The sequence below is a fragment of the Trichomycterus rosablanca genome, chromosome 8, assembly GCF_030014385.1.
Source record: "Trichomycterus rosablanca isolate fTriRos1 chromosome 8, fTriRos1.hap1, whole genome shotgun sequence".
In the NCBI taxonomy this organism is placed as follows: domain Eukaryota; kingdom Metazoa; phylum Chordata; class Actinopteri; order Siluriformes; family Trichomycteridae; genus Trichomycterus; species Trichomycterus rosablanca.
Genome location: NC_085995.1, coordinates 39,067,638 through 39,091,300, shown reverse-complemented (window position 1 = coordinate 39,091,300; position 23,663 = coordinate 39,067,638). Strand labels below are relative to the sequence as shown.

General features: G+C 44.0%; 1 protein-coding gene across 2 annotated transcripts in view; it reads left to right on the top strand.

Moving 5' to 3' along the window:
* fgfrl1a (fibroblast growth factor receptor like 1a) overlaps positions 1 to 6,102 on the top strand; it is an 82,636-nt gene extending 76,534 nt beyond the window's left edge. For both annotated transcript variants that reach the window (XM_063000183.1, XM_063000184.1), the window contains 3 exons: positions 114 to 398; positions 2,248 to 2,601; positions 2,689 to 6,102. In XM_063000183.1, coding sequence (XP_062856253.1) covers positions 114 to 398; positions 2,248 to 2,601; positions 2,689 to 3,092 — 1,043 coding nt within the window. In that variant the 3' untranslated portion in view covers positions 3,093 to 6,102. The remainder of the gene's footprint in view (positions 1 to 113; positions 399 to 2,247; positions 2,602 to 2,688) is intronic.
* The last annotated feature ends 17,561 nt before the right edge of the window (positions 6,103 to 23,663 follow it).

Below are 23,663 nucleotides of genomic sequence, written 5' to 3'. Positions count from 1 at the left end.
AGCCTGGCAGTGGTGGGGCTTTAAACAGTGATCTTTCGATTATTAGTCCAGTAAGATGTTAAGATGCATTTAAAAAATCCTGTAATGATCAAATCCGTCGTCTCCCTCTGCAGTGCGTCCCCGCTTCACCCAGCCGGCCAAGATGAGGAAGCGGGTGATAGCTCGGCCCGTGGGCAGTTCGGTGAGGCTGAAGTGCACGGCCAGCGGGAACCCCAGACCCGACATCGTGTGGCTGAAGGACAGCAGGCCGCTCCCGCCCGAGCAGGTGGGCGAGGGGCGCAAGAAGAAGTGGACGCTGAGCTTGAGGAACCTCACGCCCGAGCACAGCGGGAAGTACACCTGTCACGTCTCGAACCGAGCCGGAGAGATCAACGCCACCTACAAAGTGGAAGTGATCCGTAAGTCACGTGCTCGGTGCTCGTTTGCTTTTTATTTATTCACGTTGGCTCCGACACAAAGAGATCGAAGTTTTGTCTTTACCAGAAGCTAAATTAGGGAACAATAGGGGGAGATTCGGGGGGGGGGGGGAGTTTAGGGAGAGTTTGTAGGATGTCAGTAATGTTTTGTAAACACGTCGTACAGCGGATGAATCTGTACTGGATTAGGAGGAATAAAAGAAGCTGATGTGGGTAATTATTTGGATTTGGTGGTTGTTCAGGGGCGAGTTGGTGCTTAGTGGTTCTGCCCACTGCAGGATTAGTGGTTAAACTGGTTGGGTGTGCAGTGACATCACAGGGTTTGACTGTTTGCTGGTAAATGTTGTAAAAAGCTGGTAAAAAGAAACGTTTCTGTTTTTCTCATTTGCTGTCTGGTCTAGATTACCGTCCCAGCTGTGCTCACTGATTTTACATACACATACACCCTCCATGGTCTAAGGAGGGGGGGGCGGGGTAAGGGTTAAAGGTTTGGGTGAAGTACACTGGTGAAATATTGGTATATACACCGATCAGCCATAACATTAAAACCACCTCGTTTCTACACTCACTGTCCATTTTATCAGCTCCACTTACCATATAGAAGCACTTTGTAGTTCTACAATTACTGACTGTAGTCCATCTGTTTCTCTGCATGCTTTTTTAACCTGCTTTCATTCTGTTCTTCAATGGTCAGGACCCCCACAGGACCCCCACAGAGCAGGTATTATTTAGGTGGTGGATCATTCTCAGCACTGCAGTGACACTGACATGGTGGTGGTGTGTTAGTGTGTGTTGTGCTGGTATGAGTGGATCAGACACAGCAGCGCTGCTGGAGTTTTTAAATACCGTGTCCACTCACTGTCCACTCTATTAGACACTCCTACCTAGTTGCTCCACCTTGTAGATGTAAAGTCAGAGACGATCGCTCATCTACTGCTGTTTGAGTCGGTCATCTTCTAGACCTTCATCAGTGGTCACAGGACGCTGCCCACGGGGCGCTGTTGGCTGGATATTTTTGGTTGGTGGACTATTCTCAGTCCAGCAGTGACAGTGAGGTGTTTTAAAAATCTGATCCACTCATACCAGCACAACACACACTAACACACCAGCACCATGTCAGTGTCACTGCAGTGCTGAGAATCATTCACCACCTAAATAATACCTGCTCTGTGGGGGTCCTGACCATTGAAGAACAGCATGAAAGGGGGCAAACAGAGCATGTAGAGAAACAGATGCACTACAGTCAGTAATTGTAGAACTACAAAGTGCTTCTATATGGTAAGTGGAGCTGATAAAATGGACAGTGAGTGTAGAAACAAGGAGGTGGTTTTAATGTTATGGCTGATCAGTGTATTGATAATATTGGTGGTAGGACTGCTTTTGGACTTAGGGAGGATGGCTAAAGCTTTTAGATAGTTTGGTGCCCTGTACAGGGTGTTCGTGCCTTTTCGCCCAGTGCTTCCAGTACTTCCCGGTGGAATAAGTCTCACCTCAGCCCTGACCAGGATAAAGCTGGTAATGAGCTTGGCAGAGTCCAGAGCACTAACCCCTAAGCTACCACTGCCCATTAGGTCAGGTGTCCACTTACTTATGCCACTGCCCTTTAGGAGGGGTGTCCACTTATGTCATGCATGCCTTAATAAACTCACAAAAGCCGTGTCCAAATTGGCACTCTTCTCTATTTGGGGCAAGACTTCAAAGTGCCCACACAGAGGCACAGCAGAACGTCTCTGTTGACCAGTCGCCACGACCTTCTCTCTAAATGTCTTAAGTTTCCATCTGAGATCTATTTTTTTTTTATTTCTATATCTATTTATATTTATATCCTCAGAGCGCACCAACTCGAAGCCCATCCTGACTGGCACCCATCCAGTAAACACCACCGTGGATTACGGTGGCACCACGTCCTTCCAGTGCAAAGTGCGCAGCGACGTCAAACCCGTCATCCAGTGGCTGAAGCGGGTGGAGCCGGGCGACGAGAGCAAGTACAACTCCACCATCGAGGTGGGCGAACACCGCTTCGTCGTGCTGCCCACCGGGGAGGTGTGGTCCCGACCCGACGGCTCCTACCTCAACAAGCTGCTCATCACCCGCGCCAAGGAGGAGGATGCCGGCATGTACATCTGCCTGGGTGCCAACACCATGGGGTACAGCTTCCGCAGTGCCTTCCTCACCGTCCTGCCTGGTCCGTATCACCCGCTCGTCTCTTAAATACAGAATAAATGAAGGTCTAGACTTCAATCTAAATCTATTAAATCTCTTCTGATTTCAGACACCAAGCCTCAGTACCCCGCGATCGCCACCGCCTCGTCCCCCGCCCTCCCCTGGCCCGTCATCATCGGCATTCCCGCCGGCGTGATCTTCATCCTGGGCACCATCCTCCTGTGGTTCTGCCAGTCTAAAAAGCACTGTTCGTCAGGAGCCATGGTCTCCGCCCAGGCTCTGCCCAACGGACACCGCCCGCCCCCGAGGGACCGCTCCCTGCCGGGGCCGGATAAGGACTGCTCCACGGGCTCCATGAGCTACGAGGAGTACCTGAGCCAGCAACAGCAGCAGCAGCAGCTCCTTCTGGGTCCCAAGGTATACCCGAAAATCTTCACGGACATTCACACGCACACCCACTCGCACGTGGACGGCAAAGTTCACCAGCACCAGCACATCCACTACCAGTGTTAGTGTTAGCCTCGCCAGTGCCAGCTCACAGAACTTGACCTGTTAAGCGGAAAATGAGCGCTCGTGCCAGGCGCTGCCACATTTCTACCATTGATACGAACACTTCAACGAGTCCAAGTCTTCGTCCAGGCTACTATTTTTTACGTGTGCTGTTGCTAAGCAATAACGAACTAAAAACAGATTGATGCAGTCGTTTCACACCACAGCACCAAAAACCAGCTTTTTTTAAACAATGCACCGGAGAAATGAATGTACTGTGAACCACCGGTTTGTTCATCCAGCTTTAACGCTTCACGTGGACGTGGCCGAAAAGAAGGAGCCTCATTTGCACCAAATCTCAGTCGTATTTAAGTCTGCATATTTTAACCCTCGTAACTCGTCGCATGGGAGTCTATACGTACACGTACTTCTGTACTATATTTTGCATTTCAAAGAACAATGAATGGACTTTTGTATTCGGTACATGGATGTCGCCATATCTATGGATGTCTGGCTAGTAGTCTGAAAATCCCAGGTTGGACTCTTGAGCAAACCCTTAATTGCTTGGATTGTACGCAGTTGCTTCGACTAAAAGCGTCCGCTACAGATGTTGCAGATGTAAACATTAAACGTTAATGTACTGCTCAGACAGGGCCAGACATGATCTTGTAATGAGAATCGTTTTGAACTGTTACGACTTCACGTTTCTAGTTTGATCCCAAAAGCAGGCCCCTCAGGTAGTGGCAAAATACGCTAGCACACCAGAGCTGGGATTTTGAATACGTTTCGAATACAGACAGCTAACTGGGCTGGGCAGCCACATGAACAACGTAAAATTGCCGGACCAGGGTTTCTCAGACCTCTGCTGGCTGATTGATCAGAGTTGAGGAATAATGCTGATCAGGGTGTGGCTCTCCGTGCACAAGGCTGATCCGCATGAACTCGCCTTTTGCAGGTGAAGAGAGTCAGTCGGTACTGCACACGTGTCGGAGGGGGCGTGTCACTTGCGAAGCTCCTCAGTCAGCAGTGCAGGGATGTATCAGTACAGGTGAAGCGTAACGCAATCAGGGGAACTGGATATGACCGGATTAGGGGAGAAATTGGGGGAAAAAATATGATTTACCATTTAACTAAATTTCCTTAAAATCTACATTACAGTCCAGTTCATCTATACAAATCTGCCCTTTGGATTTTATATATACCTGTATATATATTATTATATATATACATATATTTTATATACATATTATGCATTTTTCTCCCATTTTCTCCCAATTTAGTGTAGTCAATTTGTCTTCCGCTGCTGGAGGATCCCCGATATTTTGAAGTTGAGGAGGGTATATTGCTGCTCACGCCTCCTCCGACCCACATGCAGCCCTTAACGGAACTTTTTTCCACCCATGCACTATGCACAGGCACCTCTATCCGCCAATCAGAGTTCTTACGCAGGGTTTGAAGACCCCGCATATTCCGGTCATCCCTACCGGCCGTAGCACTGTCACTTCACAGCAAGAAGGTCCTGGGTTCGATCCTCAGGTGTCTGTATGGGTTTCCTTCAGGAGCTCCGGTTTCCTCCCACAGTCCAAAGACGTGCAAGTGAGGTGAATTGGAGATACAAAATCATCCATGACTGTGTTCGACCGAGTTAAAAGCTTGATCTGATGAATCTTGTGTTAGCAGTAACTACCGTTCCTGTCATGAATGGAGCCAAAGTGTAAAACATGACGTTAAAATCCTAGTGAATAAATATTGATTTACTTATTTTATTTTTATGCCACTTAATATAGTACGCAGACACGGGAAGAACATGCAAACTCTGCACAGAAAAAGGACCCGGACTGCCCCGCCTGGGGATCGAACCCAGGACCTTCTCGCTGTGAGGCGACAGTGCTACCCACCAAGCCACCGTGCCGCCCTATGCTTAAGTCCCTAATAAATAAATAAATAACATTGCATTGGATTGGATCATAAACTGACTGTTCCGACGCTAATCATTCATCGTTCTCGCTCGCTTTCCAGCCGGATTCCTCAGATATTATTCTGTTTTCATTACGAGATCATGTCTGACTCATTTGCAGAATCTAGTATCGACTTCAATAACACCAAAAAAAGTCAACAAGTGAGAGCTATGAAAGGCGCCGGTCCCTGAGTGACTTTGAATCTCACTCAGGGAGTCCACACAAATATAATTAGCCGTGCTATAATGATTTGATCCCACTGTTGCTGCGATGTGCGATCTCCAAGACTGATCTAGATGTCTGCGTGGGGGTGGAGGGTCACATAGGGTTTAGCGTGGCTCTCCATATGCGATACAGCTCTGTGAGGGAACCCAACGCTGGCAGGTGATTAAAAAGCTGAAAGGCGCCGGTCCCAATTTCCTGCCTCTCTCAGACGGTTCTTATTCTTTTGCCTTTTCGCCTCTGGGCGGACGTGTTTATCTTGACCACTAATAATGGAGACTGTGTGAATGCCTTCGACTGCTCGATACCAGCGGCTCTTCTGCTCCTGAATGGATCTTTGGTACCTGGACTGAAATTGTGAGGTGTGAGAACACAGAACTCAGCCCGGCATCTTCTGTGATTAACCAAACCGTCTCGGTAACGTGCTTCAACACTGCCAAGCTTCCGATCCGTAAGAATGCACTTAGCCCTAGTGAGAATTTGTAGGATGAAGGTCATGTTAGCATGTTAGCAATAACCCAGACTGCAAAACTTAGCGTTTCTATAAGTAGTTTATTTATTTAATAGCAATATTTCCACCCTGAATTGGGCCTTACGTTAAATGTTTTAAAACCAAAAGATAATATTACTTTTGAATATTGTTTTCTAGCCTCGTTGTAAGCTATGTAGCATATTATGATATCACGTGTAAAATATTTATGTGTGCAGGTTTAAGAAGTTAGTAATTAGTTATCTTCATCCTTGTACGGACAATCTTGTACAGTCTGGCCTCATTTCTACGTTCGGTTCATTTTGTTCGCCGCGTTGAAACATTTAAAATCATTTTATCGTCGCTAATAAAATGAGAAATCGTATTTTGTGGTTGATATTTGTGTTTGCTAGCATGTTGAATTATAATTTGTGATATGAAATAATTATGATCAATAAATATGTTATTTTGAGTACAAAACCAAGGAGGAAAATGTTTTTGTCTGATCGAAACGTGAATGAAAGTGTTTATTTGTGGTCCTTCAGTTCTTTTCACCTGAATGAGCCACGTTTGGATTAGATTAGATTAGATTAGATTAGATTAGATTAGATTAGATTAGATTCAACTTTTTTGTCACTATGCAGAGTACAAGTACAGAGCCAGCGAAATGCAGTAGCATCTACAAGGTGGACCAACTAGGTAGGAGTGTCTAATAGAGTGGACAGTGAGTGGACACGGTATTTAAAAACTCCAGCAGCACTGCTGTGTCTGATCCACTCATACCAGCACAACACACACTAACACACCACCACCATGTCAGTGTCACTGCAGTGCTGAGAATCATCCACCACCTAAATAATACCTGCTCTGTGGTGGTCCTGTGGGGGTCCTGACCATTGAAGAACAGGGTGAAAGCAGGTTAAAAAGCATGCAGAGAAACAGATGAACTACAGTCAGTGATTGTAGAACTACAAAGTGCTTCTATATGGTAAGTGGAGCTGATAAACTGGACAGTGAGTGTAGAAACAAGGAGGTGGTTTTAATGTTATGGCTGATCAGTGTAAGTACAGCAGATAATATACTGTACAATATATACATTATTGTTGTGCTGGTGTGATTAGTGCAATAGTGCCATGTACACAGATGAGATGAAACACTACAAAAGTTCAGTGCGATCCAGGGTGCAGCGATATATGTGGTGTGGTAGAGTTTAGCAGGGTTACAGCCTATGGGAAAAAGCTCTTCCTGATCCTGCTGGTGCGAGAGCGGAGGCTCCTGTAACGCCTGCCAGACGGAAGTAAGGTGAAAAGTCCACGGTTAGGATGAGCAACATCCTTGATAATGTTCCTCGCTTTGCCCACGCACCATCTGTAATAGATGTCCTGTATCGTGGGTAACTGGGTTATGATGCGTTGGGCGGTTTTAACCACCCGCTGGAGAGCCTTCCGGTCAGCTGAGGAGCAATTACCGTACCACGCAGAGATGCAGTTTGTAAGAATGCTCTCAGGGGTACAGCAGTAAAAGTCCACATGTATTCTGGAGCACGAGTATTCTTGAGTCTCCGTAGAAAGTAAAGGCGCTGTTGTGCCTTTCTGACCAGGACTGATGTGTTGAGGGACCAAGAGAGATTGTCTGAGATGTGGACGCAGAGGAATTTGAAGCTGGGCACCCGTTCTACTACAGCACCGTTGGCGCACGGGTGGTGCAGCGGTCTAACACGCTCACTCTCCTGCACAGGGTTCGAACCTATGACTTTGAATCTCACTCAGGGTGTCCACACAAATACAGTTAGCAGTGTTGGAGGGATTAAAGATCTCCCTCTGCAGCAGGAACAACAAGGCAGACGTGCAGTCCACTGATCTGTAGCTGGACTGATCTAGATGTCTGCGTGGGGGTGGAGGGTCACATAGGGCGTAGCGTGGCTCTCCATAAACGCACGATACAGCTCTGTACATATTTGGGATGAATTGGAACAAGGTTTGTTAGCCAGGCTCACAAATGCTGTTTCTGTTTTGTCTGAATGGGTGCAAATTTTTACAGACACTCCCAAGATCTTCCTAAAAGAGGCTGCAGGGGGTTTTAAAGCAACTTCATATAAAAACTTGTGGTTTTAAAATGGGATGGCAGGGTGTCCACATAACTTTGGCCATGTAGTGTTTTCAACTTCTCTAAAAGCAGAGATGTTCACAAGTCACAAAAATACGAGTCAGAGTCAAGTCACGAGTCAATATAATCTACACAAAACATATATTGGAAATGTAGTGTAGAAATAAACAAATAATCGGTAAGTTCAGATAAAAAACAACAACAGATTAGCGAGTGTATTTAGCCGTTTTACTTCGTGTCTTTACTTTCCTCCTCATTGTGTAAATGAATGTAATTTCCGTAACAAGAAGGTTCCAGTTAAAAGCTTCAACTGATACGTTTTGTTTTCATTACTAAACAAAAGCGCTCGATAAATCACGGCACAGCGGCCAAAATCCCAAACACAGAAAAAACAATCATAACCGCTGCTTACCTGAGCTTCTGTTCTTCCAGATGCTATTACATTTATAAGCGTGTGTCCCATTAGGAATAGAATCTGTTATTTTGTAAATGTGCTTATAATTAAAAACCTCCAAACTTTTCCCGGTGGTGAAGTAAAACAGGAAGTGGTTAGAAAGCCGATCGAGCGTTTCATTACCACGTCATCTGTGTGACGCAAACTGAATAAATGCAAATAACAGCATTTCTTACTAACAATTACAATCAGAAGCTCTGATTGGTTCAGAAAGCGGTTCTTACAACCATTAGCGCCAATTCTGTAGGAGCGTTCCATTCACCCCGGTTGTTCCTGTGAAGTGCACTACGTAGGGTATTCCACCATTTTAAGTGAGATTACACAGGTTGGGAGCGACGCTTCATCACTACGCCGGAAGCTGGCTGGAATATTTACCCATTGCGTGCGTTGTGGGTTAAAACGGCCGGAGCGTTATTAGAGAGCAGAAAATGACACGATAAGAATATAATATATAATTAATTGTCACAGGTAACTAATGTTAACACATGCTGCTGACTTTTGTTGTCTACAAGTCATTTTTTGCGAGTCACTAGTCATGTCCGAGTCGAGTCTGAAGTGTGTGTGTGAACTGTGTGTGCGACTTACATGCGACTCGTACTCAAGTCCCCATCTCTGTCTAAAAGTAACTGTAAGTGCTTTTTAACATTGTTGGCCACTTTGCATTGCTCTACCTTCTTTTTTTATTGAACCAAGCAAACGCTCGTAGTGGCGAGCGAGCATCTTCATGGAATTCCAGCGAAACGGAAATTCTACGCGTCCGCGGAGGCAACACCTGGGAATACCTGCTCGTTCCTTTGAAAGAATGAGTCCTCTGTTTGCCTCCTTTCAAGCCGGCAGAATAGTCCGTTCCGCAACAAAGCTGCTGTTTGAAAGGTTGAAAAAATAAAAACACCCGCCTGCCTTAATAATGAGCACAGGCAGTTCCTTCCTAAATGTTTACCTTGCTCGTATAAAAGGGAGCGATGCACAACAAACAGAATGAGAAAGAAGAGAAAGAAAAAAGAGAACAAGAGGGCAAAAGGGGAGTAGGGTATAAAAAAAAAGAGAAGAAGAATTTGGGAGATGGGAGCGGAGCCAAGGCCTTTAAAGTCTGCCACAGAACCGTGACAAAAGCAGCCTAATCTCGGTGTTGTCTTTCGGTCCTTTCTTTACACATCCTGCCAAGGCTGACTGAAAGGAAAGGAATCTCTCAGCGGCCGCGCTGACATCACTCAAGCGCCGGGTCATCAAAGGCATGCGCGTTCAGGACATCTGCATCTGCATCTGCTGAAGAAAGACGAGGCCTCGGCACGTCCGAATCTACCGGCTCCCTCAGTCAGCTCCCCCTTCTTACAGACGAGCCCTGTACCAGGCTCATGAAGGTGTTGGATCCACAACGTCACACGTCCGGTCACTAAACCTGGACATTCCCTTTTATAATGTGGGATTTTGGAGTGTGTCTGTAGTAATTGGTGGCCATTTAGTTAAAAAAAACCATCGCAGGATCAGGCACTGGTGTTGCATAAAAGGGCCCCGTGTTGAGGTCGGGGTTTGTGCAGGCCACTTAGGTTTCCTTCCGTACTTCCATACAAGGCGGACGTGCAGTCCACTGATCTGCAGCTGTTGTAATGCAAAAACTCCCTCTGCAGCAGTAACAAGGCAGACGTGCAGTCCACTGATCTGAAGCCGTTGTGATGCAAGAACTCCCTCTGCAGCAGTAACAACGCAGACGTGCAGTAAACTCATCTCCAGCTGTTGTGATGCAATAACTCCCTCTGCAGCAGTGACAAGAAGGCAGATGTGCAGTCCACTCATCTGCAGCTGTTGTGATGCAATAACTCTCTCTGCAGCAGTGACAACAAGGCAGACGTGCAGTCCACTCATACTGTCCACATACTTTCTGGTCAATAAGAGTAGATTAGAAAGAACATGGAACAGTGGTCTGTATTCCAAGGTTGAGCGAAAAAGCTACTGATACCTGATGAGGAAAAAAATGGCCAGAACAAACAAGTCCACTATAGTAAAGTGCCATGAATCCTTAAATATGAAGACATGGGGATAGGTATTTACTTAATACCAGTTTTATTCTGGTCAGAGTCGCAGTGGGTCCAGAGCAAACTAACACGATATGGACAAAAGTATTGCATTTACATTTTTGGCATTTAGCAGACACTTTTATCCAAAACGACTTACAGCACTGTGACTATATACAGTATATAGTCAAAGCAATTGAAGGTTAAGAACCTTGCTTAAGGGCCCAACAGTGGCAACCTGGCAGTGGTGGGGCTTGAACCAGCAACCTTTTGATTATTAGTCCGGTACTTTAACCACTAGGCTTCAACTGTCTTTAGTTAATGAGTGTGTTCGAAAAGCTAGTGATCTCTCTACATAGACGCATTTTACATCATCCTACACGCTCCCGAGAAGGAGGCTGTTCGAAATCCTAGACGCCTTCATATCCTCACTACTGAGGCATCTTAACATTTCAATGTTATATTGACCCAAGAACGAGTGAGCATCGGAAGCGTCCTTAGTGATCAAGGCAATCCCAGCATTCAGTGCGGCAGCTCTTCTCCCACAGAAAAATAATAAAAACATGGCTGACAGGGCGGAGAAACGAACGGCGTTATTTTCAAACGTAAATGAAATAATTATTATTGATTTTTAACTTGTATAAACTTCCACAAGTGTTTCTATTTGCAAGTTCGGGCTTGTCAGCGAACGTAACCGTTTTCGGTACACGTAGGGAAATAGGGAGATGTTAGTTGACAGCTTGCGTGCTGTGCCACTCCATCCCACTGGTTTGGATGACGATGCTAAATGCTAAATGCGAAACCCGATGGAATCGCCGTCTAAGTAGCGCGTTCGAGTAACCTGACTAATAAGTCATTGACTTATTAGAATCCTCTCTACTGAGGCAGCTGCCTGTGTAGGCAGTAAGACAGCAAAGCAGCTCACTAGGTTTTCGAACACACCCAGTGTGTTTCAGCTGCAACAAACTGGTGTAATAAATCAATTATATAAAAGAAACTTACATGCATTCAACTTTGCAGCAACAGTTTAGGGAAGGTCCTTTTCCGTTTGAGCATGACTGTGCGCCTGTGCACAAAAGACATGAGGAAAAGCTCGTTTTAAGAAAACCCTTCATACGAATGATGTCATCTTTTGACTGAATGGGCACAAATTCCCACAGACATACATCAAAGTCTTGTGAGAAGCCTCGTCAGAAATGGTATTAAAACTCTTTTTTAATACTGTTTGTTTTCGAAATGGGACGTCCAACAAGCTGATGGTCAGGTGTCCAAATACTTTCGATGATATAGCATTATTATTATTATTTATTTTTATTAATTTTCTATTTTCCCCCCCACATTTTCTCCCCCTAATCTAGTCGTGTCCAATTCCCCTGATTGCGTCCTCTATACTGATTCGACCCTTCACCGCTGACTGAGGACGCCTCTCAACTGACATACTCCCCCTCCGGCACGTACAGTCAGTACAGACTGCATTTTTCACCTGCACGAGTCGAGTTCATACACTTGACGGGCACTGTGTACGGAGGGCCACACCCCCATCAGCATTATTCCTCAGCCCTGTGCAGGCGCCATCGGTCAGCCAGCAGGGGCCGCAGTCGCACCAGTTATGAGGACCTATGATCCGACTCTCTACCCGCTAACCCTGAACAACAGCCAATCGTTGTTCGTGCAGCCTCCCAGCCCAGTTGGAAAGGCAGAGCTGAGATTCGATACGATGCATTCGAAACCCCAACTCTGGTGCGCTAGCGTACTTTACCGCTGCACCACCTGAGCGGATGATATAGCATTATTTACATAAAACATTTACACAAAGCAGTGGGGACAATGGTAGCCTAATGGGTGGAGCTTTGGGCTATCGACTGAACGGTTGAGAGTTCGAATCCCAGCTCTGCCATCAAAAGCAAGACAAACATCCTCAAAAAATGCTCAACAAACAAGCTGGGATATAATCGTTGTACTGTACGTCTGTATATGTATATATGACAAATAAAAGCGTTCTATTCTATTCTATTTAAAAACACAGACTAAAGTACATTCAGTAGTTTAATAAGAGCCGTTCAGAGTTTCCTGAAGGAGCAGGGTGAGGATGATGAGGGTCAGAACGATGAGCTGCATCATGTCTTCCTGTACAAACGCCACTCAGCAGCGTGTTGACACAAATCAGATCCCACGGAGGAAACACTCATATCGCAGTCGACAGCTCGTACAACACACCGCTTGTATTAAATCCCCAGCCTGGTGTCCTTATACTTCAGCTCATTTCCTGTCATTACTCTGAGGAGTGCAGGTCAAGGCCACATGTATTGTCTTCTGCTGGCGTAATTACGCCTCGTTAGCTGAACTGTTTGTGTACAGTACAGGGCTCTGGGTGATACGGGAAAAATGATTCCATCTGCTGACAGGCTTGGTTTAAGGACCAGAGCTGCAGATGAAACAGCCTGAAGGTTTCTGAAGAGCCAGCAAGGAAGAACTGAGCACGTCCATGCAAACCACGGCGATGAACTCTGCAGCTCTACATGAACTTCTACATGAACTTCAGACCTTCAGCCTGTAGAATTGTCTCCACATCAGAAGTATGTGTGGATCAGAAACCAAACACGGCATTCATGCATCCACAGGCTGTTAAAAATAACATTAATATATCATTAATTTATTATATTATCAATGGCAAATTCTGAAGTTACATGATCCTCTACAGGATGCAAACTTCTCACAAAACATAACATATATATTATATGTTATATTCATTACATTTTTATATGATATATTTAGCAAATAAAAACGAGATGCTGACTAGAATCGAAATAATACACAATATGTTGTTACATACACCGACCTATCAGTTTCTACACTCACTGTCCATTTTATCAGCTCCACTTACCATATAGAAGCACTTTGTAGTTCTACAATTACTGACAGTAGTCCATCTATTTCTCTACATCTCACAGGACCACCACAGAGCAGGTATTATTTAGGTGGTGGATCATTCTCAGCACTGCAGTGACACTGACATGGTGGTGGTGTGTTAGTGTGTGTTGTGCTGGTATGAGTGGATCAGACACAGCAGCGCTGCTGTAGTTTTTAAACACCTCACTGTCACTGCTGGACTGAGAATAGTCCATCAAACAAACAAAAAAATATCCAGCCAACAGCGCCCCGTGGGCAGCGTCCTGTGACCACTGATGAAGGTCTAGAAGATGACCGACTCAAACAGCAGCAATAGATGAGCGATCGTCTCTGACTTTACATCTACAAGGTGAACCAACTAGGTAGGAGTGTCTAGTAGAGTGGACAGTGAGTGGACACGGTATTTAAAAACTCCAGCAGCGCTGCTGTGTCTGATCCACTCATACCAGTACAACACACACTAACACACCACCACCATGTCAGTGTCACTGCAGTGCTGAGAATGATCCACCACCTAAATAATACCTGCTCTGTGGTGGTCCTGTGGGGTCCTGACCATTGAAGAACAGGGTGAAAGTAGTCTAAAAAGGTATGTAGAGAAACAGATGGACTACAGTCAGTAATTGTAGAACTACAAAGTGCTTCTATATGGTAAGTGGAGCTGATAAAATGGACAGTGAGTGTAGAAACAAGGAGGTGGTTTTAATGTTATAACTGATCAGTGTATAAGTTTATAGGTTATGTTTACATTGTTATATGTTATGTTCTCTTAAACATAATACGTCACTGTGGTAATTTGCGCTGCTTTAACACAGCAACATTGTGTTTATACTGTATAACAATAATACGGCTCTTTTTCCAGTTTGCGGTCGTTTACTCGAGCTGCTGCTACTACATATTGCGAAATATAATTTTTGTTTACAAAAGCGTGAGAAATCATCACTAGACCAAATTACAGTTATTCATTGATGCTTAAATATCATCTTTGGTCAAAGCACGCCTTCGTCTCGTCAGGCATCTGCGCACACGGATACGCATTACAGGCAAAATGAGCTCAGACAACTTTATTTTAGATGAATTTGGATGGAAAGCCCATGGACTGTACACGTTCTCCTTAGTGGTCAGTGTTTCAGGGTGCCTGACCCACCACAGCATTGATCAGGATGAAGCAGTTACTGGAGATGAATAAAAATGACTTTCTTATTCATGCTTATTCATACTTTCCTTTTATACTGGAAGTTCCTGTGAGCACGAGCGGCTCGATCTGATTTATTATGATTCTAAACGCAGGCCCTCATGATTATGGTAGGAAAATGTTAGCCAGTTTCCTTTGAGCTTTCCTGACAGCGAAAACAAAAACATCAGTTCAACATTGTGCGAAACAAAAAAAAGAGGAGAAAAAAAACCTTCTACCTGCTGGAGGATAAGTGATTCAAGATGTTGTGGTCAGAAAGTTGGTGTGTAAATCATTTCATTACTGTTGCTGCACAAAGACTCTCTGTTTCATCAAAAGCAGCCAAACTTTGTGAATAATGACTTTCGGAGGTGCTCGCTTTGTCTCTCCGAGGTGGCACTTCTCGTTCGTACGACCCGTGGCCCTACAAAAGGAAGAGCTCTGATTTAGATTCTTCACCTGCCTGCCGATACAATGACGGCTCGCCCGAGGCCACGAGGTTCGCCCCGGAGGGCCTGGGTGCAGGAAATTACCCCAAATCCCCGCAGAGACCGAGAGTTCATGCACGATTCACGTGCACAATAGATTCTGTTCACACCTCGTTCCTTTCAGAGCCGGGCGTTCGCAGGAACTACCGGCGTGCCTCCAGTCAACACGGTGAGCAACACAAAGGAAGCGCGGGCGAGCGAGTCTGACGTACCCAAAGCCCGGGCAGATCGGGACACGTACGCCGGTGATTATCGCTTTCTATTCACACGCTCCCTTTATCTGTCGTGCTCTGCACACAGCATGAAATCCTTCCAGGCACAAATACCGAGCGAGAGCGGCTCTGAGGTAAATGACATCACTGATGGGCGCAGGATTTCGGCGGGTGGATTAACCTGGCTAGCTCTGGTGGTTAAACCGTGTACAGACGGGTGACGTGAGGGAAAAAACACGCAAAGCATTAGCAAGCCAATTAGCCGCCACAAGCTACAAACTATACTGCACCTTGGCATCAATGGCATCAACAGTTAGCAGACTAACCCTACGTTCAGACCAGCAGCAATGTTTTTTTCTATTTATTGATGCATTTTCTCCCCTTTTCTCCAAATTTAGCAGAGTCAATCTGTCTTCCTAAGCTGTGGATCCCCGATTGCGTTCGAGGAGGGTTTATTGCTGCTCACGCACCCTCCGACGCGTGCGCAGACCTTTTTTTATACACCCGTGCTTCGGTGGATTTGCACATGAGGCTCATCCACTGTCTGCACAGGCGCCTCGGTCGATGACCAGGGTCCTTGCACAGCATTTACATTTACATTTTCGGCATTTAGCAGACGCTTTTATCTATATCGACTTACAGTACTGTGACGGTATACAGTCTAAGCAATTGAAGGTTAAGGGCCTTGCTCAAGGGTCCAACAGTGGCAACCTGGCAGTGGTGAGGCTTGAACCGGCAACCTTCTGATTATTGGACCGTTTGAAGACCTCACCCATTTGGTCCGGTCATTTTCCCCACCCAGCAGACACCGTGGCCAATTTTTGTCTGCTGCAGGCGCTGCCCATTGTGCCCGCTAGATGGCGCCCAGCCGTAGCAGAGCCGAGATTCGAACCACGATAGCGACAGGAGGAAGAGTGGCGATGCAAAAAAGTTCAACAAATTTTAACTTTTTTTCGCAAATTAGCAGAGCAATACGTGCATTATCTCAACCACCGTAAAACGTACACATTGTTTTTGGTTCCTAGATAATCATTCCTACAAAAGATGGAAGAGAAACTAACTGTCATGGTGTAAAACCTGCACACAGTTATCATAAAACAGAGGAGTATGTTCAGTGATAGACTGCTGTCACTGAGCTGCTCCATCGACAGACTAAAAAGGTATTTTGTCCCCAGATCCATTAGCATTCCAGCATTCAAGGACAGCAGGTGACAGTCAGAGGTGGAAAGTAACGAATTAAATTTACTCGCGTTACTTGAGTAGTTTTTTTTTTGTTCTTGTACTTTTTAAAGTAGATTTTACAACCAGTAATTTTACTTTTACTTAAGTATGTTTTGTATTAAGAATTGTAATTCGCTACATTTTAAATAACATCCGTTACTGAGTAAAAAAAATGCTAAAAAAATCACGTCTGGGAAACTGCTGCAGTGAATTCTGCGATGGAAAATAAACTGGTGCTAAAATAAAGGAGCTGTAATCTAGGTATAGAGGAGGGAGGGAAGGGTGATGTTAAAAGTTTAACATGTTTGGAGTTTGATGTTTCGTTATTTGACAACATAGTCGGATGTCAAAGAATGGCATTACATCAATGGAATGTCTTACATCCTGAAGGTTTTCTTTGGGTCATTTAGTGAAAGTCACAACACTTGTAACCTTGACGTGTTTTGAGTTATGGATTTGCAGGATGGCTGTTGTTTGGTATTTGTTGGTGATGAAAAGAAGGCTGGTCTATAGAATCCACAATTAATGCCAACTTCAGTGGTTATACAGTTTGAAAAAGTGTTATGGGATGGTCTGTACTAAAATGACACTTTACACATCCCTAAATGTTTTAAATGTTGTATTAACATGTTTTTTTCTATTATATGTTAATTAAAAACAACTATTGTGAGATATATTCTCTTGTCCTGTTTGCATTACACAGAAGAGACGCCCTCCTGTTAAAAAAGTAACTAAGTAAAGTTTACTCTGAGTACATTTTAATTGTTACTTTTTATTTGAGTAGGTTTTTAGACTAGTAATTTTACTCATACGTAAGTAAAGATTCATTAATGTAATAGTACTTTTACTTGAGTACAATATTTTAGTACTCTTTCCACCTCTGGTGATAGCTAAGGACTGAGGCTTTACATGTAGCCATGTATATACATGTATATATGCGTACTTAAGTATATTCATACACGTGTATGTATGTTAATGTATATATAGATAAAGCTATATTGGCCCAATTCAATGTGCAATACTCGTCACTCTATCACTCTACTATTTAATATTTAATCTATATTTAATCTATACCATATACTGTATACTAGGAACTGCACCTCCCTGCACTTTTACTTCATATATGTAAAACTCAGGTTACCTTTAATCTTGGTTGTTATGTTTGTGCTGTTTTCACGAATGTATATTTTTCTAGTGTGTATTGGATGTATCGTGCTACTGGGACTTTAATTTCCTTTGGGATCAATAAAGTATCTATCTATCTAATCTATCTATCTAATCTACAGTATCTATCTATCTATCTAATCTATCTATCTAATCTATCTATCTATTCTAATCTAATCTAATCTAATCTATCTATCTATCTATCTATCTATCTATCTATCTATCTATCTATCTATCTATCTATCTATCCATCCATCCATCCATCCATCCATCCATCCATCCATCTATCTAATCTATCTATCTATTCTAATCTAATCTAATCTAATCTATCTATCTATCTATCTATCTATCTATCTATCTATCTATCTATCTATCTATCTATCTATCTATCTATCTATCTATCTATCTATCTGTCTAATCTATCTATCTAATCTATCTATCTAATCTATCTGTCTAATCTATCTATCTAATCTATCTATCTAATCTATCTATCTAATCTATCTATTCTAATCTAATCTAATCTAATCTATCTATCTATCTATCTATCTATCTATCTATCTATCTATCTATCTATCTATCTATCTATCTGTCTGGAGGGAAAAGCATTTTCCCTCCAGGATTTTAATTTTTAGTGGGAACACGTCTGATTTGTCAATGGACAATGATGACGCTGCTGGTGTGAACACCAGGGAGATGAGCGATCAGCAATTGGGGCAACAAGAGGCAAAATAATCGCTGCCGGTCTGAACCTTGGGTTACAGTAGTGCTCTGTGTTCTCCTCAGGACAAATGAGCATCAGTCTAAACACAAAGGAAGTACAGAAGAGGTTTATTCCACAACCCCGGTGCCAGTACAGAGAAGAACCCTCATGCTTGTTTTCATTGAGTCCTGACGGTGAATGCAGGTGAAACCAGGCTTGTGGCTTGAAGGGTTCAAGGGACAAAACAAGTGTTTAGATGTAGGACTTTAATGTTATGTTTTACACACTTTGGTTCCATTCCTGACAGGACAGGTAGTTACTGCTTACACAAGATTCATCAGTTCAAGTTTAAAGTCAAACAGTCATCTCTCTTTGGACTGTGGGAGGAAATCGGAGCTTCCAGAGGAAACCCATACAGACACGGGGAGAACATGAAAACTCCACGCAGAAAGAACCCAGACCACTCCACCTAGGAATCAAACCCAGGACCTCCTTGCTGTGAGGCGACAGCGCTACCCACCGAGCCACCGTGCCGCCCGTTTACATGCTTAAGGTAAGTGGAAGCAGGTCACGGCTTTGTAGGAAGGCCATTACAGGAAGTGTTGTGTTGGTACTTGGACTGATTAAAAACCAGGTCTGCAGCTGCATGTGAATTCATCTGCAGGACTCTGATGGTGCACATGGGAAGAGCTGCCAGATGTGAGCATCAGTATTCAAACAGAGAAACACCCAAGTGGCTTTCATTAGGTAAAAACCGTTACATGGTCTGGTCAGAACCATTAGCAGAAAACAATAACTGCTTATCCAGAACTAATCCAGATCCAAATGTTCCTCAGGGTGATGACAAGATGTTGAATATATTCATTTTGTTGGGGTTAAGCTTCTCAGATCCATGAGAAGATGTCTGCCAAGCATTCCTCAAGTGTTTGGGGCTGTACTAAAAAGACTGGATGTTGTTTTGAAGGACCTTTCTTCCTTCCTTTCCTCCTTCAGTTGGTGTTTTAATGACTGTAGTGGAGAACTCTCTAAAACTCAACGGTCCAAAATCTTCCAAAGATATGCAGGTTTGATTCCTGAGTCAAGAAAAACTCATGGGTTCAAATCCCAGCCCTGCCAGAGCACCTCCGCTGGCCCCTAAATCAAGACCCTCAAGCGTTTAGCTCCATGCTCTGATTGTGTTCCTCCTCCCTTTGGATAAGGCGATCGGCCAAAAAGAACGAATGTAAATGTATTCAGATGTTTATTGTCCGTTTTCATGCCAAGGTTTGATAGATTCGGTGTTAATGAAGCTTGGCACTTCCTTTTCTGGTGCTATTGTTGGCAGGGCCGCTGTAATCTCTGTTTGAAAGTCGTACCTGCGCTCGGCGGCCAAGTCCGACTTCCATCTCATCTGAATGACCTTGGGGCCGCCTGGCCGCTGCGCAAACAACCTCATATTGCTCTCATTTCCATCCTGAAGTGAGCTTTCAGATGAGGTTCATAACTGCTGGAACCTTCGTCGTACGATAATAATGTGTAGCATTATGTGGCGTGATATGGACGATTACATGCGCTACAGAAACAGACCGTGTGTGTATGTGTGTGTGTGTGTGTGTGTGTGTGTATTGTGCGTGTATGTTCATTGCCTGTGTGTGATCGATTGAAGTGGTTCTGCAGTCCAGTGTTTGCTTTACGTTACTTTGATAAAGTTCTTTTGTGGTAGTGAATTGTTTCTTTCTTTGTTCACTTTCTATAGTGCTCACCACGTCTGATGTGGTCTGGTTGGTATTTACCCTTGACATTCTATTATGCTGTTGTATAATTATTCATCTTCTTCCTTCCTAATTATTAATAAAAACACCGATCAGCCATAACATTAAAACCACCTCCTTGTTTCTACACTCACTCTCTATTTTATCAGCTCCACTTACCATATAGAAGCAATTTGTAGTTCTACAATTACTGACTGTAGCCCATCTGTTTCTCTGCATGCTTTGTTACCCCCCTTTCATGCTGTTCTTCAATGGTCAGGACCCCCACAGGGGGTACCTGCTCTGTACAGAGTAGGTATTATTTAGGTGGTGGATCATTCTCAGCTCTGCAGTGACACTGACATCGTGGTGGTGTGTTAGTGTGTGTTGTGCTGGTATGAGTGTTTAAACACCTCACTGTCCCTGCTGGACTGAGAACAGTCCACCAACCAAAAATATCCAGCCAACAGCACCCCATGGGCAGCGTCCTGTGACCATTGACGAAGGTCTAGAAGATGACCGACTCAAACAGCAGCAATAGATGAGCGATCGTCTCTGACTTTACATCTACGAGGTGGACCAACTAGGTATTATTATTTGTTTATTATTTATTAATAATGTATTATTTATTTATTTATTAATGTATAACATTAATAATATATTAATTTATTTTCACTACCCCTTTACCCTGGTCAGGATGGTGGCTGGTCCACTGCCACCTAAAAACACTGGGCTCAAAAGAGAACAGGGCACCAACCCATAACAGAGATTCCTTCATTGTCTGTTTTCCTCACTGCTTTATCCTGGTCAGGGTGGGTCTGATTCATTGAGAAAGGTAGGAAACACCCCAGACAGGTTTGCCAGGCTGTAAAGCATCCAACTGTACACATACAACCGTTTGCTTCAAGCTGAACTCAATACAACTAATAACATTGTTATACTTTATTTATGTCATTATAGGTACATACGGATCAGGGTCCAATGTCAACCAGAAACACTGAATATGGGGCAGAAATACACTCTGGACAGGGCATCGGTCCATTACAGGGCATTTCAGTCTTTATTTCATATTTACTTACTCATCCCATGGGGAAATACAGGAGTGCCAATTGACTTTAAACACAATTTTGGAAGTTTTTATTGAAATGTGTGTGGCGCCCAGTTACATCCAGCTGTTTCCACCACCGTGCCGCCAAAAACACACACAAAAACAATGTAGTTATAGACTAGAGGGTAAAGTACTAGACTAGTAATCAAAAGATTACTAGTTCAAGCCCCACCACTGCCAGGTTTCCCCTTTAACCCTCAATTGCTTAGACAATAAACTGTCACAGTACTGTAAGTCACTTAAAAGATAAAAAAGCGTCTATTAATCGCAATGACAACATCAATAATACATTCATTTATTTTCACTACCCCTTTACCCTGGTCATGATGGTGGAAGGGGCACCAAACCCATAACAGAGATTCGTTTGTTCATTCATTCATTGTCTGTTTTCCTCACTGCTTTATCCTGGTCAGGGTGGGTCTGATTCAATGAGAAAGGCAGGAAACACCCCAGACAGGCTGCCAGTCCATCACAGGGCAAACACACACACACACACACACACACACATTTATACTCAGAGCAATTTTTAGTAGCTCTAATTTATAAGGATTTATAGTCTAGTGATTTAGGTACCGGACTAGTAATCAAAATGTCACTGGTTCAAGACCTGTTGGGTCACTGTTGAGCAAGGCCCTCACTTGCTTAGACAATATACTGTCACAGTACTGTAAGTTTCTTTGGATAATAAAAGCACCCTGGTCATGATGGTGACTGGTCTGACACTGGGCTCAAAACAGAACGGGGCACCAAACCCATAACAGAGATTAATTCATTCATTGTCTGTTTTCCTCACTGCTTTATAGCCTAGAGATTAAGGTACCGGACTAGTAATCAAAAGATCACTGGTTCACTGGTAATCCTCACTTGCTTAGACAATATACACCAACCAGGCATAACATTACAACCACCTTTCTAATATTGTGTTGGTTCCCCTTTTGCTGCCAAAACAGCCCTGTAACTGTGATGCTCTGTGTATTCTGACACCTTTCTATCAGAACCAGCATTAACTTCCTCAGCAGTTTGAGCTACAGCAGCTCGTCTGTTGGATCGGACCACACGGGCCAGCCTTCGCTCCCCACGAGCATCAATGAGCCTTGGCCGCCCATGACCCTGTCGCAGGTTTACTATTGTTCCTTCCTTGGACCACTACAGACCGGGAACACCCAACAAGAGCTGCAGTTTTGGAGATGCTCTGACCCAGTCGTCTAGCCATCACAATTTGGCCCTCAGATCCTCACGCTCACCCATTTTTCCTGCTTCTAACATCAACTTTGAGGATAAAATGTTCACTTGCTGCCTAATATATCCCCCCCACTAACAGGTGCCGTGATGAAGAGATAATCAGTGTTATTCACTTCACCTGTCAGTGGTCGTAATGTTATGCCTGGTCGGTGTACTTTCACAGTACTGTAAGTCGCTTTGGATAGAAGCGTCTGCTAAATGCTGAATATGTCAATTTACCCGACTGTATGTCTTTAGACTTGTGGGAGGAAGCCCACATGGACACAGGGAGAACATGCAAGAAGAACCCCACACAGAAGGAGAATTGAACCCAGACCCTTGTTGCTGTTAAGTGTCAGCACTACCCACTGTGCCACTGTTCCGCCCCATAACAGAGATGCCGGAGTAAATTCCAGAATTATAAATATTTTCTTGGTTTTACTGGTGATATTGTTCTACTTTCTAATGATGTTAATACTGAACATCAGTCATGTTAATAAATCTTATTGATTGATTTCTCAGCAGTAAAAAGCATCCAATAATTTACTGTGTGAACCAAAGTCTGAAAAGAAAAAGACAAACAAGCTTTAACGTTCAATAAACAAGTCATGTTTGCTTTTAGAATTCTAGACTGAACCGACTCCATGTTTAAACACAACCACGTGTCCAAATTCAGCCATCCTCACCAAGCCGGCGTGAAAGGAAGCCGTCGGAGTTCTTGTTCTGTTAACCGCATTTTCATGCTCTGGAATAATGGATGCTCGGTCCGTTCTGAAGCCATGAGGCTTTGAAGGGGACTGAAGGGGGGAAACACAAACAGCAGCCATTTGTAGGGTCATTTTAATTGGAAGTGTTGAAAAACAATTACTTCAAAGGGTCCGTCTGAGCGGCCATTACTGAAGAAACCAGCTGTAACGCACTTTGATCCTGAGATTGAGATTCTTTACCGGGATTCTTTACTGGGAACAGACAAAAGGTGGTGGTGGTGGTGGTGGGGAAGGGCAGGGGATTGGTTGACAGTCTAAGGATTGGAGCCAGGTTTACATTTCACTTCATTTCACTAACCCATGACATTAAAACCACCTCCTTGTTTCTACACACACTGTCTATTTGATCAGCTCCACATACCATATAGAAGCACTTTGTAGTTCTACAATTACTGACTGTAGTCCATCTGTTTCTCTACATACTTTGTTACCCACTTTCATGCTGTTCTTCAATGGTCAGGACCCCCACAGAGCAGGTATTATTTAGGTGGTGGATCATTCTCAGCACTGCAGTGACACTGACATGGTGGTGGTGTGTTAGTGTGTGTTGTGCTGGTATGAGTGGATCACCTCACTGTCACTGCTGGACTGAGAATAGTCCACCAACCAAAAGTATCCAGCCAACAGCGCCTCGTGGGCAGCATCCTGTGACCACTGATGAAGGTCTAGAAGATGGCCG